A 16,949-nucleotide genomic window follows, 5' to 3' on the forward strand; every position below is an offset into this window, starting at 1 on the left:
TGACCTGAGACCCAGCAGTCTTAACCATTGCAACATGGTCTGACCCACACTGCAGCTCCAGGCTTGAATGACTTTACCGATCAACCAAGGTCTGCGTGTCTGCCTTTGTGCACCTGAGCATCTGCTGTCTTGGATGTTGGACACTCTGCAACATTGCGTCCAGTGTTTCAACAGAAATGTGCTGACTGCTTTGGCTGATGCTCCATCCCCTCTTGATTTCACAAACCTCTCTGCTTGGCTGTTGGACTCTGGATGATACGAGGGTGAGCAGATGAGGATAATTCCGCAGTCCTGGCAGAATGCAGGAAGTGGCTACGCACTGAATTGGGTGTTGTAGTTCCTAGCATCCTGAAGCAGCTGAAGATCTGCAGCAGCTGTTGAAGGGTATCGTCTGTCATTGTTGACTCATAGATAGTACTTCTGGCCATTCGTAATAGGTGTCATCCAGGATGAGGTAGATATGCCTGTTGGGCCAGCAAAGTCAATATGTACTCAACTCCAAGGACTGGTGGTCTGATGCCATAGTTATGGATGAGTTCTATTTGGATTCTATGCTGTTGTTGAGCACTGAGTACACTGCTTGCATATGGATGTGATATCGATATCTTTGCCTTTGCCTATGCCTGGCCAGTACACAATACTTCTCGCTCGAGCTTTCATTCAATTGATGCCTGGGTGGGCACTGTAGAATTGTTTCAGTAATGCTGGTTGAAATGTTTGTGGAGTCACTATTCTGTCTCCAAACATGAGGCAGGAGTCTACAGTTGAGAGCAACGTATGATGTCCGTAGAAAGGTACGACATCTTGATTTGTCCGGCCATCTGTCAGCAAGGTATCTGAAGATATGCTGAAAAAGAGGATCTGCCGCTACTTCTACTCTGATCTTGTCAGCAGTGAATGGGCCACCATGGACCGTCCCAGGCTTGGTTGCAAAAGGAGAGTTGGGCATGGGCTAGCAACCCCATCCTGTTTTAATAACCCTGAGCTACAGAAACGGCAACAGACATTTCAAAGACTTCATTCCTGGGAGAGGAAGGATCTTTGCCTAGAAAACGAATGAAGTTGTATGGTGAAAGCCTCAAGTCCGTGGAAGCCACGGAACTGATCAACTTTCTATTATCCAGGACCATCACCATTGGAACATGGAATGTAAAGACAATATGTGAAAGTGGAAAGAGTATGAGTGATGGCTGAAATGAAGAACAACAATCTGAGCCTGCTCGGCATCAATGAGACAAGGTGGACAGTGTCTGGGCAGAGGCAGCTGATGACACAGGAACTTCATTCAGGGTATGAGGAAGATGATGTTCTGTGCACACAAGAAGTGGCACCCATGCTATCAAAAGTAGCACAAAAGACATTAATAGAGTGGAAAGCCCATGGTCACTGCTTCATCTCAGCATCCTTTAGGACAGGGGTTACCAACCCTTTTTATGCCACGGACCCCTGCTTTAGAAAAAAGAAGAAAAAGATCAAGATGAATAAAAATTGGATTGGGTAACACTGGCTATGAAGACTTGATGGGAACACATAGATTGGGTATGATGAGCAAGAATGGAGACCGTTTTGCCAAGTTGTGTGCATTGAATCAAATGGTCATCGTCGGCAGCATCTTCCCCCACAAAAGAATTCACAAGATTACCCGGGTGTCTCCTGACCACATAACAGTGAACCAAATAGACCAAAGTAAAGTAAATTTATCATCAAAGTACATGTACGTCACCATATATAACCATGAGATTCATTTTCTTGTAGGCATACCTAATAAATCCATAGAATAATAGCCATAACAGAATCAATGGAGGACTGCACCAGCTTGGGCGGTCAGCTAGTGTGCAAAAAAAACAACAAACTGGGCAGAGACAAAAAGAAAGAAATAATAATTATAATAATAAATGAGCAATAAATATTGAGAACATGAGATCAGTCCTTGAAAGTGAGTCCATAGGTTGTGGAACATTTTAATAATGGGGCAAGTGAAGCTAAGTGCAGTATCACCTTTGGTTCAAGAACCTGATGGTTGAGGGGTAATAACTCTCTTAGCCTGGTAGTGAGAGTATTGGGGCTCCGACACGTTCTTCCTGAAGGCAGCAGTGAGATGTCAAAGTGTGGAGAGAAACAGATGTTGCATCTGACTGCCACCTCTTCGTTGCAAAGCTGAAACCCAAACTGAAGAATCGGATAGAATCAGCATCTATAAGGTAGAGATTTAATTTCAATCTTTTGAGAGAATTGTAGACCCAAGGACCATTCAAATTGATCCTCAGTAATAAGTTCCAAATGCTACAAGAACTGCATGAGGACGAGGATCTATACTACAAATAGCTGAATGTTAAGGAGATGCTAGTCTTGACATGTCAAGAGACAGTAGGTGCCAGAAAGAACAAGCAGAGAGAATGGATGTCAGCTGAAACATTTTTGTAAAATTGAGACGAGGAGGCAGCACAAAGCAGCTATGAATAACATGAGGTCTAGAGTGAGTAAGTTGAAAGCATAGGAAGAGCATGCAGAGGTTCACAGGGCAGTGAAGAAGACCGTTAAAACAGACAAGCACTGTTATATAGACAGCCTGAGGGAAAAAGCAGAACAAGCAACGGGGTGTGGTGACATGAAGTTGTATGACACCACCAAGAAACTGTCTGGCAAGTACAGTAAGCCTGATAGACCAGTCAGGGACAGGGATGGAGAGGCCATAGTCGGAACAGAGCAGCAGCTGAATAGGTGGGCTGAACACTTTGAAGGTCTGCTGAACAGACCTGCACCTCCAAACCCACCTGATATCTGTCCAGCGAAAACCGACTCTACATACCGTCCTCACACATCTGGAGAAGAAGGATGCTTATGTGAGAATGCTGTTCTTGGACTACAGTTCAGCATTCAATACCATAGTTCCATCCAGGCTCGACAAGAAGCTCAGACACCTCGGCCTTCACCCTGCCTTGTGCAGCTGGATCCTGGATTTCCTGTCAGATTGCCAGCAGGTTGTAAGAGTAGGCTCCCTCACCTCCAACCCTCTGACCCTTCATACAGGAGAGCCTCGGGGCTGTGTACTGAGTCCCCTCCTTTACTCCCTGTATACCCATGAGTGTTGCCACCCACAGCTTCAATCTGCTAATTAAATTTACTGATGTCACTACATTGATTGGCCTCGTCTCAAACAATCATGAGATGGCCAACAGGGAAGAAGTCATCTCTCTGACACAGTGGTGTCAAGAAAACAACCTCTCCCTCGATGTTGCAAAAGCAAAGGAGCTGGTTGTGGATTACAGGAGGAATGGAGATGAGCTAACCCCTATTGACATCACTGGATCTGGGGTTGAGAGGCAAACAGCTGTAACTTCCTCGGCATCCACATCACCGAGGACCTCACGTGGTCTGTACACAGCAGCTGTGTGGTGAAAAGGGCATAACATTGAGGAAGTTTGATATGGGCTGCCAGATCCTAAGAACTTTCTACAGGGGCACAATTAAGAGCATTATGACTGGCTGCATCACTGCCTGGTATGGGAACTGTACCTCCCTTAATCACAGATGCGGACAGCCCAGCGCATCTGTAGCTGTGAACTTCCCATGATTCAGGATGTTTACAAGGACAGGTGTGTAAAAAGGGCCCGTAGGATCATTGGGGACCTAAGCCATCCCATTCTGGCAAACTCGACCCAGAATGTATCTTCATAACATTTGAACCAAGATTCAAATGTAGCTCTGAGATTGGCATCAAACTTGAAGTTGGTAATGGAAACAACTGATTTTACATGAATTTTATTCAGTGTTTGACATCATCATTAGACTCACTGATAACCTACTGGTCAGGGTTTCGATTGACTTCAGTTGGGCTGCCTCAAATTGAGCTTGCTGCTGTTGTATGATTGCATGCAAGTCGTCTGAAATTGCATGTTGGTATAATAAAACAACTCATTGCCAATTGTTGTGTTCACTTGCTTATAACTACTGATGAGACCCTGATCCTTGAGAGATGCCAAAACTAGAACATGGAATAAACCCTAAATCAGTAAACCACTCAACTGAAAATCAACAGAGCACAACTATTTAAAGGTCACAAAGGACATTTTTCTAAAACAATGACCAATCAGAGAAGGTCAGCTGGGGGTTGGTTGACAGCTGACCAATAGGCATTGATTGTTTTCGGCTCACCATAATAGTCTGCTGTCCACTCCTATTAAATTTCTTCTTCAGCCCTTTACCTCTTCCCCTGCACACTCCCAGCTTCTTACTTCGTTCTCCAACGCATCCACCTTTCCTCTCATCCTGATTTCACCTATCACCTGCCAGCTTGTAATACTTCCTCCCCACCCCCACCCCCACCTTCGGTCCCCTTCCTTTCCAGTCCTGATGAAGAGTCATGGCCTGAAATGCCAAATGTTTAGTCTCCTCTACAAATGCTGCCTGATTTGCTAAGTTCTTCCAGCATTTTGTATGTGTCCCTGGAGATTTCCTACATCTGCAGAACCTCTTGTGTTTGTGAATCTTGATATATGCTTTTATTTACACAGCGTTAAACAAATTGAACTTGTTTCTCATTCGAAGGAAGCGTGCACACACCTATCTACCTTTACTAATCATTCCTGTAATCACCAGAAAAGGATGTGCTCTGGTATTAGCCATTGCAATTTGGTAAGAAGGCAGTGGTTGTCCACTCTATCGAGATAATTTTATACACCTTTACCAAGTCGCCTCTCATTTTCCTTCACTCCAAAGCTTAAATGACATGGCATGGACTAGTTGAGCTGAAGGGCCTATATCTGTGTTGTACTTCTCTATGACTAAATAAGCCCAAGCTCATTTAATCTTTCCACGTAAGGCAAGTTCTTTGTCTAGACAACACCCGTGCACCCTCTGTAAGGCCTCCATATGCTTTTTATAATGAGGTGACCACAACTGAACACAATACTTCAACAAAAATGAGATGGCCTACACAGAGGAGGTGGAGGAGCTCAAGATCTGTTGCCAGGCAAATAACCTCTCCCTCAATATTAACACTATGAAGGAGATGGTTATTGACATCAGGAGAACTCACACCCCTCTTTACATCATAGTGACAGTTTCAAACTTGTGGGAACACATATCTCACACAACCTTGCATGGTCCTAGAACACATCCTACATATCAGGAAACCTCACCATTGCATCTTCCTTCTGCGGAGGCTGGAGAAAGCTGGACTGTGCACATCAATACTTATGCCATTCTACAGAAGTACAGTAGAGAGCATCCTAACATACTGCATCACTGCATGGTACTGAAACTGCAATGTGGGGACCAGGAAAGCTCTATATGGGTAGTCAAAACTGCCCACAGCATCACCAGCACCAGCCTACCCACCATCAAGGATACATGTATGGAAAGGTGCTGGAAAAAGGCTAGTAATATCATGAAGGATCTCACCCAACCTGTTCATGGACTGTTAGTTCATGGATGCTACACAGCATCCTCTTTAGGACCTCCAGACCCAAAAGCAGTTACTTTATGTAAGCAGTAAGGTTGGTCAACACCTCCACCCAATAAACCATCCCTCCACACCCCCTACCCATTATATGATCATTTCCTGTCAGTCACCTTTTGTGCCTCGCATCACCTTATGGGCATACAGTCATTCTATGAATACGAGGGGTCATTGATAAGTTCGTGGCCTAAGGTAGAAGGAGTCAATTTTCGAAAGCCTAGCCATTTATTTTTCCTACAATTACACACTTAGTCCAGCGGCCATGGAGCATACGGATCCCTTCTTTGTAGAAGTTGGTGTCTTGGACCTCCAGAAAGTGGTCCACAGCAGGGGTGATTGATAAGTTCGTGGCCTAAAGTAGAAGGACATGAGAAGAAATTTCAAACTTTCTGCATTTTCACTCAAAGAGTTGAACTGCACGTGCATGTAACGAGAGTTGTATAACTCATCTCTTTCTACCTTAGGCCATGAACTTATCAATCACCCCTGCTGTGGACCACCAGGAGGTCCAAGACGCTCTCGTTACATGCACGTGCAGTTCAACTCTTTGAGTGATAATGCAGAAAGCTTGAAGTTAATAACTCATCTTCTTCTACCGTAGGCCACAAACTTATCAATCACCCCTGCTGTGGACCACTTCTACAAAGAAGGGATCCGTATGCTCCACGACCGCTGGACTAAGTGTGTACATGTAGGAGGGGACTATGTTGAAAAATAAATGTGCTAGGTTTTCTAAAATTGATGCCTTCTACCTTAGGCCACGAACTTATCAATCATCCCTTGTAAGCTATCCTATTTAATTATAGCTATTGTGTTGTTTTTAAATTATAGTGTTCTTTATCTTTTGTGCTGCATCAGATCCGGACAGTACAATGGATTAGTTGTGTTCCTTTGCACCAGTAAACTGGAAATGGCATTAAGCATTCTTAACAAGTGTTCTAAGCAGAGTTTTATAGAGTTGCAACATAACCTTCTTGTTCTTGAACTCAATACCCTGACTAATGAAGGCCAACACACCATACCTTCTTAACCAGACCTTATTAACTTGTGCAATAATTTTAAGGGATCAATGGACTTGGACCCCAATATCCCTCTGCTCCTCCACTCTGTTGAGAACCTGCCATTAACACGGTCTGCCTTCAAGTTCAACCGTCCTAAGTATATCCTCATACTTCCAGATTGAACTCCATCTGCCATCTCTCAGCCCAGCTCTGTATCCTGTTTATGTTCTGCATAAACTACAGCAACCTTCTACACTATGCACAACACCATCATCTTTGTGTCACCTGCAACCTACCCTTCCAATTTCTTGTCCAAGTCATTTATAAAAATAACAAACAGCAGGGGACTCAGAACAGATCCCTACTGAACATCACTGGTCACTGACCTCCAAGCCAAATATGCTCTGTCTACTATCATCCTTTGCCTGCTGTGGGCTAGCCAGTTCAGAATCCACACTGCCAGGTTTTCATGGGTTACATGTCTCATGACTTTCTGGATGAGCCTTCCATGGGGAACCTTGCCAAACATTTTACTAAAATCTGTGTACAATCCTAATCCTACTTGCCAAAGCCTTCTTGTGTTCCCTTCTAGCCCTTACTAGCTCTAATTGTTTTTCCTGAATATTTTTGTTGGACTAATTAATATAGTTTGAAGCTGAAATGTGACATGCATATTGTTTATTACTTTGAAAGTGTCTTTAGTGCTGTTGTTGGTGTGGAAACACGCTTGGAGACATTCAAACATTAAGGTCTGGTCATAGTAGGAACAGATTTGCAAGTATGAGTTAACAATCAGTAGGTCAGATTGTACTGACAACTAACCAGCAGTTCTGTAGAGAACTGAAATTCAGATATTGGACTGGCCCTAGGAGAGATGCTGGTGGCTCCTTGTACTGATGTGAAGTAGTGGATCTGGCCCCTCAGGTTAATGCTAATCATGCTTTTAGTATGTTCCCAGGGATAGCCAACCTTCATTAAAAGTTTACTTTTTAATTTAATTAATATGAATGTTCAATAGACAAAGCAAAGTGCTTAGTTTCTTTATTTTAATTTGCAGTTGATATGGTTGGAAAGGTGATGTTGGCAATGCATTTCTGATAAATTAGTTACAGCTGCTGTTTAAGTGGCTAGTACATGCAAAATGACAAAAGGTTGAAATGCTTTCTTTGATTTTATTTTGCTTTCAGTGATGTGAAGTATGTCTTCCCATAGATAGTTTATGTCTCTTATTTCAAACTGGACCCAAACATGCAAAATTCTGCTCAGGATATCCCCATAAAGCCTATAAACTTCTTCACTCCTACATCGCAGTAGAGAAGCATGTTGCATATGTACTCTAGTGTATAATATTTCTCTAATTTGTTTCTTTCCAGTTTGGCAGTTCTGCAGCAAAAGCCCTTCCTGAGCTGTACAAAAGATCTGACTTGCAAAATGAAGATCGAATAGGTATTTGTTTTAAAATATGTTTTTATGTTTTTGCTATGTGCATGGAGTGGATTGGATTGGATTTGAAAATGATTTAAATTTTGCAAAATATATTTCAGTATTCCTATTATGAAGAATAAAGAATTTACAACTCTGAACAAGGCAATTACCTATCTTGTTCAGTGTTTGTGAACACAGAAAATAACAAGATGAGAGGTTGGATTGGATAACACTGGTCTGCCAGCATAATCCAGACAAAGAGACAATCATAATTGGGGATATTTATGACTTGAGATGCACTTAACTTTGATAACTAAGCAAATCTGTTGTGTTAGGGCTGCCTGCTATGTGGTGCTGGTATTTAATTTTGGGCTAATTCTTTGCTGGCATTAGCCTTGAAGGGGGAAAATCATTGACAAGGGTTCTTGCAAACTGGCAGAAAGTTGAAATGCTTTTTCATGCAGTTTTCATGACTGTTGTGGAGCCAAAAGGGCAGTCCTCCACCTAACCTCAGGCTCAGGTGAATGGTTAAATTTGGAAACAACCTCAATGCTATCAGATCAGGACAGTCAGTTCTTGGAAAAGAAATGAGGCTTCCAATATAATGTTAACGGATGGTTAAATGCCCTTGACATATCTGACTCTGCCTCTATCAATGTGGAGTACTGTGCACTTAATGCAGATTATGTTTTTGTACACTTACTTGACACATTGGATTTGTGTGCTCCAATTTTCCATAACTTAATGGAATTATAATCTTCAAAGAAAACACCTAAGCTGTGGAATTTGAAATTTCATAAAATTTGTTGGTATTGCTATTTTTCTTTGTCTAACAACCAATCCAGACCCCACTCCACCTCCACCAATCCTATACACTACGCTATATATTCTTGTACCTTGATGAGAAAGACATTACTTCATTCAAGTTGCCATCCTTTCACTATGTCACGTTCTTCTCTGAACTTCCCGTATCTCACTCACACTATTTCTCCCTATTCCCTCTCAAGTTAGCATTCCTCTCCTCTACCGTATTAAATTCCATCCACTCCTGTTGTATTTCCTCTCACCCCATAATCAACTGATTCAACTGGCTGGTCCTGAAAAATGCAACTGCTGAATTGGTTCTACGGTAGAAACCATCTGATATTTGACCCTCTCCTCCCAGACTATCTTTTGGCAAATGTATTTATCCCTAGCAACACAGGCAGAAATGGCCACTGTACACTGCTACTGGTAGTGACAAAGTTCTGCCTACACATTGAGGGTACCTTCCATCAAGTTGCTTGGTAGTACAGTTGTGCTAAGTAGGACACACTCAGAACAGATTTGGTAGTTCAAAACCGAGCATCTATAAAGGCACTGTGTGTCACACCAGCACCATCAGTATTCACATATCCTGATGTTTCCTATACTCAGCCATCACTGTTGAGCTAGCTAATCAATACTGGTTAAATGAGGAGTGCAGAGTCACAAACTGGGAGCAGCTCCAAACATACTTAAACTGCAGTGCCAACCCAGTCTGAACAATATAAAGCTAAGCTTTCTCTTGGCCGAATGATTTCATATTTCTATGGTACTGCCTCACCTAGTAGTGAGGCACCTTTCAGCTACATTGGACCCTTTCCAGTTCGTCTACCGATCAAACCGGTGCACTGATGATGTCATAGCCATGACACACACCCCGTTGTTGTTCATCAACTTCAGCTCAGTGCTTAATACAGTCATTCCCCAGAAGCTGGTGGATAAATTGTCCTCACTGGGACTCAACACCTCTCTCTGTAACTGGATCTTAGACTTCTTGACGGAAAGACCCTACTCAGTCTGAGTTGGCAGCAAGATCTCAAGCTGCATCACACGCTGAGCACTGCTGTCCTCCAGAGCTGTGTGCTCAGCCTGATGCTGTTCAGGATTGCACTGCCAGATCCAACTCCAACCATATCATTAAGTTTGCTGATGATACAACAGCAGTTGGCCTCATCAGCAGCAATGAGTTGGCATACAGTTAGGAGGTAGAGAGGCTTGTCAAATGGTGTGAGAACAACAACCTGAGTCTCAACATGGACAAGACAAAAGAGATGAGAGAGGACTCCAGGAAGGTGCATGTCAGCCACTCTCCATTTCACATCAATGGCTGTGCCGTAGAGAAATGAAGACCACAGAGTTTCTAGGTGTGTGCATAACAGATGTTCTAACCTGATCCCCCAACACCTCGTCATTTGTCAAAAAAAAGTCTAGTGTAAACTGTGTCTACACTTTCTGAGGAGATTGAGGCGTGCAAAGCTTCCTGTCCCCATTTTAACAACTTGTACTGGAGCGCCATCAAGAGTGTCCTGTCTGATTGCATTATTCTGTGGTATGGAAGCTGCAGGGCGTCAGACCTCAAGACACTACAGAGTAAAAATCGCTCAAAGGATCACCAGGGTCTCCCTTCCCCCTATTTTCCCAAAGCATTGTTTAGAACCCTCCCACCCATCCCACAATCTCTCTGACCCACTACCATCAAGGAGGAGGTACAGGAGCATCAATTCTAGGATTACCAGACCAGCTGTGAGACTAATGAATACCCTGCCACCACAGAGGTCTCCCCACTAGGACAGCAAGCTGCTTACTGTCTACCTGTGTTGCATGCTACATGCAATTTGAATTATATTTTATTAACTTATTTGTAGTAATATTTTCTTTTTATGTTTTGTGTGTGCACCGTATTGTTTTGTTTGATTGTATGTATGTGCAGTTAGATGACAATAAACTTGAACTTGAATGGTGATTAAGAATTAAATAGCTATCAAGAACTGATAGCTATCCCCAATACTCAACGGAGGCAGGTGAATATGCTAAAGGTGAGGCTGAACTGCTCATTGTTATATTCATCCACAGATGCTGGTTGAATGATCCACCTTGAATTATGCCCACAACCATCAATTTGGTCCAGCCCTCCTATTATCTAGAAATGTCTAAATGTGTAAAATATAATAAAGGAATCAGACAACATACCAATTGTTGCCTTGAAGATCTTTGCTCTGCCTCAAGCCAAGTTGTTTCAGTATTGGAATAACATTGGCATCCACTCAATCTTGTTGGAGCTTGCCTGATGTAATGTATCATATTCCATGATCTTTTAGAAAAATCATTAAAACCCATTTAAATATATTTTTGGATTTGCGTGTTAAATGTACTCGTTTTCTCTTGATAAAATATAGTGTCCAGTTCCTCTATTTTAACTTAGGAAGAAGTATAGCTACTTTAATTCTTGTGTTTAAAGAAGTTTGTACAGTTACTCCACCTTCTGTCCAATTGAAAAGCTCTGATTTGATTTTATTGAAATAACAGTGCTCTTTTTCTGGAGTAATTTTCACACTGACAGCCTAATGTAAACTTAATCAGTTAAAAGAATAATCAAAGACCAGAATGTTCCTTGTTGATCTTTGATTATCCTTCACTTCATTAAAGATTAAAATGCTTCAAAAGTAATTTAAGTGGGTTTATTTTTATTTTTAAACACACGGGCTGCTGGTATGACAGAATTGGGCTGCTTGTATGACAGAATTGAGCTACTTTATCTACCTTGAAGTTTAAAGATGGTAATCTGCCAGCTGCAAATACTCGGAGAACAAAGTAGAAATAATTGTGGAAAAAAAATACAGTACTTCTGTGTAGATCCAACATACCGGCGATTTTTAAAAAAATATATTTGAAAACTACGTGTAATTCATACAATATCTGTTGGATCTTGATGTGTATTTTGGCTATTGAGAAATATTGTAAATGTCAAGTTGATAACTTGGGCTTTTCCTTTAAATAACATCCCCTTCACATGATGCAGAGCCAAGATTAAATAGTCTTTAGGTGGAAAGGGAGATCATCTTATGGGCAATATATTTATTTCAGGACACAATAATATGGGAGTAAAGAATAATATACAATGTATCAATTTAAATGTCTCCCATGTTTTACATAATTGACCATTTTTCTGTGCCATAAAATATCACTCTTATTGGTAATTACAGGCCAATTTTTTCATTACTGACATGAGTTATTTTAGCTATTCTCCAATGAAAAGATGTTTTAAATATTTTCTTTCTGTGTTTGTGATATGGGAGAGTGAAGAGGAATAGTGGTTTTAAAGAGTCTGAAATTGGCAGCCTTTGAAGATCTAGACTTGCCTTTGTAGGGGATTGTTTTCATAAATCTAGGACAGGATCTGTCTACATCAAGGTTTTTAATAATTTCTGTCAACATAAAACAGCTGGAAAACATCTGGCATCCATTCTTCAATATCACTTGGAAGGAATTTCACATGTAAATGACACCGACATAAAAGAACATCCCTGTGTATGCCAGTTTTTTTTATACTGCAGATCCTTAAAAAAACACAATGAAACCCTTGTGTAAAGTTATTAGTCTGTTTCTGAGCTGTATAATTTTAAGTGTTTGTTAAGCTGCAAGATATTTTTTCATGATTTTTAAAAATTAAGATACGGTAGTTTAAGGAAGTATCACCTATAACATGAATCAGTTTCACTTGAAATGTTAATGCATGGCTGTATATTAATTACATTAATTACCTGATTTTAGATTTGGCGTTCGTGTTGAGAACTGCTAGTACAAATGAGGCTAAATTGAAACAAAAATATTTTCATTGTTCTTGTTTCTGCTGTAACAATGACATTCATAGTCTCTTCATAAATTTGGTGACGTGTTCTTTCCACCCCTCATTTATGTATACATTAGTTTTGTGTTGCAGTTGAGTTTTAGTTAGTTTATTTTTTAAAGGCTGATTGTTATGTATTTGCGTAAGCTTAGCAAAAGTTCAAGTCTTGCCTAGCTGCCCCATTAACTTTGCAAACTGTTTCAAGTTTTATGAATAGTTCAGCCACGATCATGTTAAATAATGCAGCAGGTTTTAAGGGCCTCATGGCTGACTCCTGCTCTTGTTTTCTTGTCTTTTTCTTAATTCTCATGAATGCAGGCCTAATTGGTGCAAGCTTATTCATACCTCAGTTCTGTCATTTCAGGAATCAGACTACTGAACCTTTCCTGCACTCTCTCCATAGAAAGAACATTGTTCCTCAGATAAGGGGCCAAAATGACTTACAATAGTCAAGTTGTGGTTTCACCAAAGCGCCATATAATTGCAGGAAGATATTAAATTAAAGGCATCTGTTAGTCTTGCGAGACCATGGAACTGCGCCTGGAAAGTCTTCACTCTCCAGGGCACAGGCCTGGGCAAGGCTGTACGGAAGACCAGCAGTTGCCCATGCTGCAAGTCTCCCCTCTCCACGACAGCAATGTTGTCCAAGGGAAGGGCATTAGGACCCATACGAGCAATGTGTGATTAAGTGCCTTGCTCAGGGACACACTACGTTGCCTCAGCTGGGGCTTGAACTCACGACCTTCAGGTCACTAGTCCAATGCTTTAACCACTTGGCCACGTGCCCCACACGTGCAGGAAGATATATGGCAAGTGTATCAACAGAAATAGCTGGAAATAATCAGCAGGTCAGGTAGCAACAGTTGAAAGGAAACCAAACTACATTTCAGTTGAGAAACCTTTATCAGAAGTAGAAATTACTTTTATTACACAAGGTGGGAGAAAGATTGGACAAAGGAAATCTCCTAGAGGGTTGCTCTTATGTTAAGTCATGGCCAGTTTGCTAATGGCAGCAGTTAGAAGTGACAATATAGATATGTAATGTAAAATGTTATGAAATAAAGTCATGCTGTACAAATACGAAAAAGAAAAACTGAGCCAAAATTTACAAAATTTTCTCTCTCTCAAGTCATCCAGATGTTGTCTGGCCTGCTGAGTGTTTACTGAATTTTCTGTTTTTATTCCTACTCCTGTCCGCAAATATTCCCACAGTGAAAGCCAAAAAACCATTTGCCTTTTCCATCATTTGCAGTATTTGGATAATGTTTACAGATAGTGGTACACAAGCACAAGCAGGCCTCTTTGTAATTCTCCTTTTCTTAATGTTAATCATTATCTGCCCTTCTATTATTGCCACTAATGTGGATAATCCCTTATTTATTCACATTATACTCTATCTTCCCTGCATTTGCCAATTTCATCAACCGATCCAGATCTCTGCAACCTCCTCAGAGCTCCCACTCCCACCCAGTTTGATGTCACTGGCAAAGTTGGAGATATCACATTGAATTCCCTCATCTAAATTATTAATGTATCGTGAATAGCTGGGATCCCAGCACTGATCCCTGTAGCACCCTTTCTGTCACTGGCTACCTGCTGCATAGAATAAAACCTGACTATCCCTGTATTTGTTTCATATTAGCCCACCAGAGTGAGAGTATTAATTTTTTGTGTGAAAATGGGTTGATTCAAAGAACAGTTTCTGAACCATTTCATTTACCAATGATCTTGATCTAATATTCAGTTTCTAGTTCCAATTGGCCTTCTGGAAGTACAACGTCAGCTAGTAGTGGAATAAAACCTAAAGGTACTGCAGATGTGTACAGTAAATTCAGACCTGTGAAACGAGTTTCACCGCTCAAGCATCAACCGGAGAAACCTGAAAGTGACAAGCAAACTGAGGAACATGAACTCAAGAGTGATTACAAAAAACAAGAGGATGCTGAAAATCCAAATCTCTTCAATACCTTTTGCCACAGCAATGGGCAGTGCTTTAGGATCAAAGATGCTCAGAGCAATACTTTGCTTGATGAACTTGAACACTATGATTTGGATATGGATGAAATTTTAGATGTGCCTTACATCAAGTTAAGCCACTTTCCTTCCCAGAAATGTAGTCCTTTCAAAAAGGCTGCCACGGAGGTTCACACAGGCGTGGGCATGAGAGATGACGGCAACAGGATCTGCTCGGCAATGAAGGCTGAGCATCCTTCAAGCAACTCAACACAATTCTGTATTTTGTCACCAGTAAATAGCTTAGAGTTGAGGAAAGCAAAAACAATTGCCATAAACCAACAAGGGCAAGCAACTGGAAATTTAGAGAGTTCTCATTCATTGAATAACTGTGAAACTGAAGCCCAGAGTAAAAACTTGGTCAGCCGGGCTCCAAGTTTGTTTGTTGATCCACATGGACATAAAGTTGGCAGTGCATTACCAAACTCTCAAGCAAGGACATTGCCTTTGCAGTCCTCAAAGGGGAGCAAACTGGAAGAAGGAAACAGTAATAAAAATGGCATTACAATGGCAGGGTCTGGAGAGAAGAACGAGGAAGCAAAAAATGTTAAAAGTATTTTAAATATTGTCAGAGAAGGACAGATTTCACTTTTGGTAAGTGTACAATCTGGTGCCATTGTCAACCAAATCTTTTTAAAAATGGACGAATGGCACAGAGAAAAATAGTCATGTATTTTAATTTAAATATGTCAAGCTGCTTTTATTTTGTGTGATTAAGGCAATTTACATATTTTAATTTATGAAATCTTGTGACATCCTAGGAACTTACAGCATTATTTTTGTAGAAAGCTGTTTTGTCCTGTAATTTGAAATGCTGAAGAAACCTGGATTGTTCATACTGCACTACTGACTGACTAATCTTACTTGAAGTAGCATTTTTTTGCTGTCAGTCCATGGAGTTTTTCCAATTCATAAATTGATGCAGTTTTGGGATTATTTTAATTCTTAAAGATATTTATTTTAATGTGCCTTATCAATTACAGTTAGCCTGGTTCTTTATCTGTCACTGTCTCTCTTTATAGAAAATGCTGCACCCCCAAGATGTAAGCATGGCCCATAAATAGTGCATGTGTTGTATACTAGGTTGTATGCAAAGGAAATAGGAGCATTGTTGTGGCATTAACTGGTATAATTTACAAAAATAATCTGAATGATGCAGAAACAGTGTTTGAGAAGCGGTCTGTTAACGCCAAAGAAAAATTGAGAAACTGATGCATTTAGAACAGCCAAAGGAAAGGGCTCAGGCAAAGTATAAGAAGTACTTTTTCCTTCTTTAAAGATGCAGTATCAAGTAATTTAAAGCAGTTTAATCTTTTTTACATGTTATATATTTAAAAGTGCAGATTAATAGATATACTTTCATATTTGTCCCATCAAAGTTTTCAGCGTTCAGGCTGCTTGATGTGAATAAAGTAAATCATAATACAAGATGCTGTGAGTGTAAATAAATAATGTTGGAGTCTCAATAAGAACATTCCTTGATCAAGATTGCTATTGACGCACTATATATTGTTCACAGGAGAAAGCTGCTCCAATCACTTTGCAAACCATTAGACTTTATACTTACAGGTCAATCAACGATTCACATTGACAATCTTTTCTAAGAAGCTTTGTTACCTCCTTGAGGTTAAATCTGTGATCTCCGACTTTTACAGATTGATGCAGAATAATTTCGTAGAATATAGAACAGTACAGTACAAGCCTTTTGACCCAGTGTGGTGCGCCAAAGTTTTAGTTTACTCCATGATCAATCTAATGCTTCCCTCCCACACAACCCTCTATTTTTCTTTCATCTATGTACCTATCTCAGAGTCATTTACATGTCCTTAACATATCTGCCTCTGTCAACGTGTTCCATTCACTTACCACTCTGTGTGTAAAAATAAAACCTACCTCTGACATCCCCTCCCACCCCCACCTACATTGCCCTCCAATAGTCTTATAAGTATGTTGTCTCATATTAGCCAATACTGCCATGGGAAAAAAGGAGCTGGCTGTCCATTTTTATCATCTTTTATCATCCTTTACACCTCTTTTGAGTTGCTTCTCATCCACTCTAAAAAGAAAAACCCTAGCTTGCTCAACTGCCACAAAAGACCATAAGACATAGGAGCAGAATTAGGCAATTCAGCCTATCGAGTCTGTTCCGCTATTCCATCAATTGCTTTCTCCTACCTTCTCCCTGTTCCGCTATTCCATCAACTGCATTCTCCTACCTTCTCTTGATGCTGTTACTAATCAAGGACCTGTCAACCTCCACTTTAATCTCTAATCCAGGCAGCATTCTGGTAAACCTCCTCTGCACCCTCTTTAAAGCTTCCTCATCTTTCCGATAATGAGGCAACCTGAACTGAACACAATACTCCAGGTGTGGTTTAACCAGAGCCTTATAGAGTTG

General features: G+C 40.8%; 1 protein-coding gene across 3 annotated transcripts in view; it reads left to right on the top strand.

Moving 5' to 3' along the window:
- The window catches only part of sncaip (synuclein, alpha interacting protein), a 111,458-nt gene that overhangs the window by 61,037 nt on the left and 33,472 nt on the right, over nt 1-16,949 (top strand). For all 3 annotated transcript variants that reach the window (XM_063068713.1, XM_063068711.1, XM_063068712.1), the window contains exons 3-4: nt 7,836-7,908; nt 14,283-15,145. In XM_063068713.1, coding sequence (XP_062924783.1) covers nt 7,836-7,908; nt 14,283-15,145 — 936 coding nt within the window. The remainder of the gene's footprint in view (nt 1-7,835; nt 7,909-14,282; nt 15,146-16,949) is intronic.

This window comes from Mobula hypostoma, chromosome 16 (genome assembly GCF_963921235.1).
Source record: "Mobula hypostoma chromosome 16, sMobHyp1.1, whole genome shotgun sequence".
Lineage (NCBI taxonomy): Eukaryota > Metazoa > Chordata > Chondrichthyes > Myliobatiformes > Myliobatidae > Mobula > Mobula hypostoma.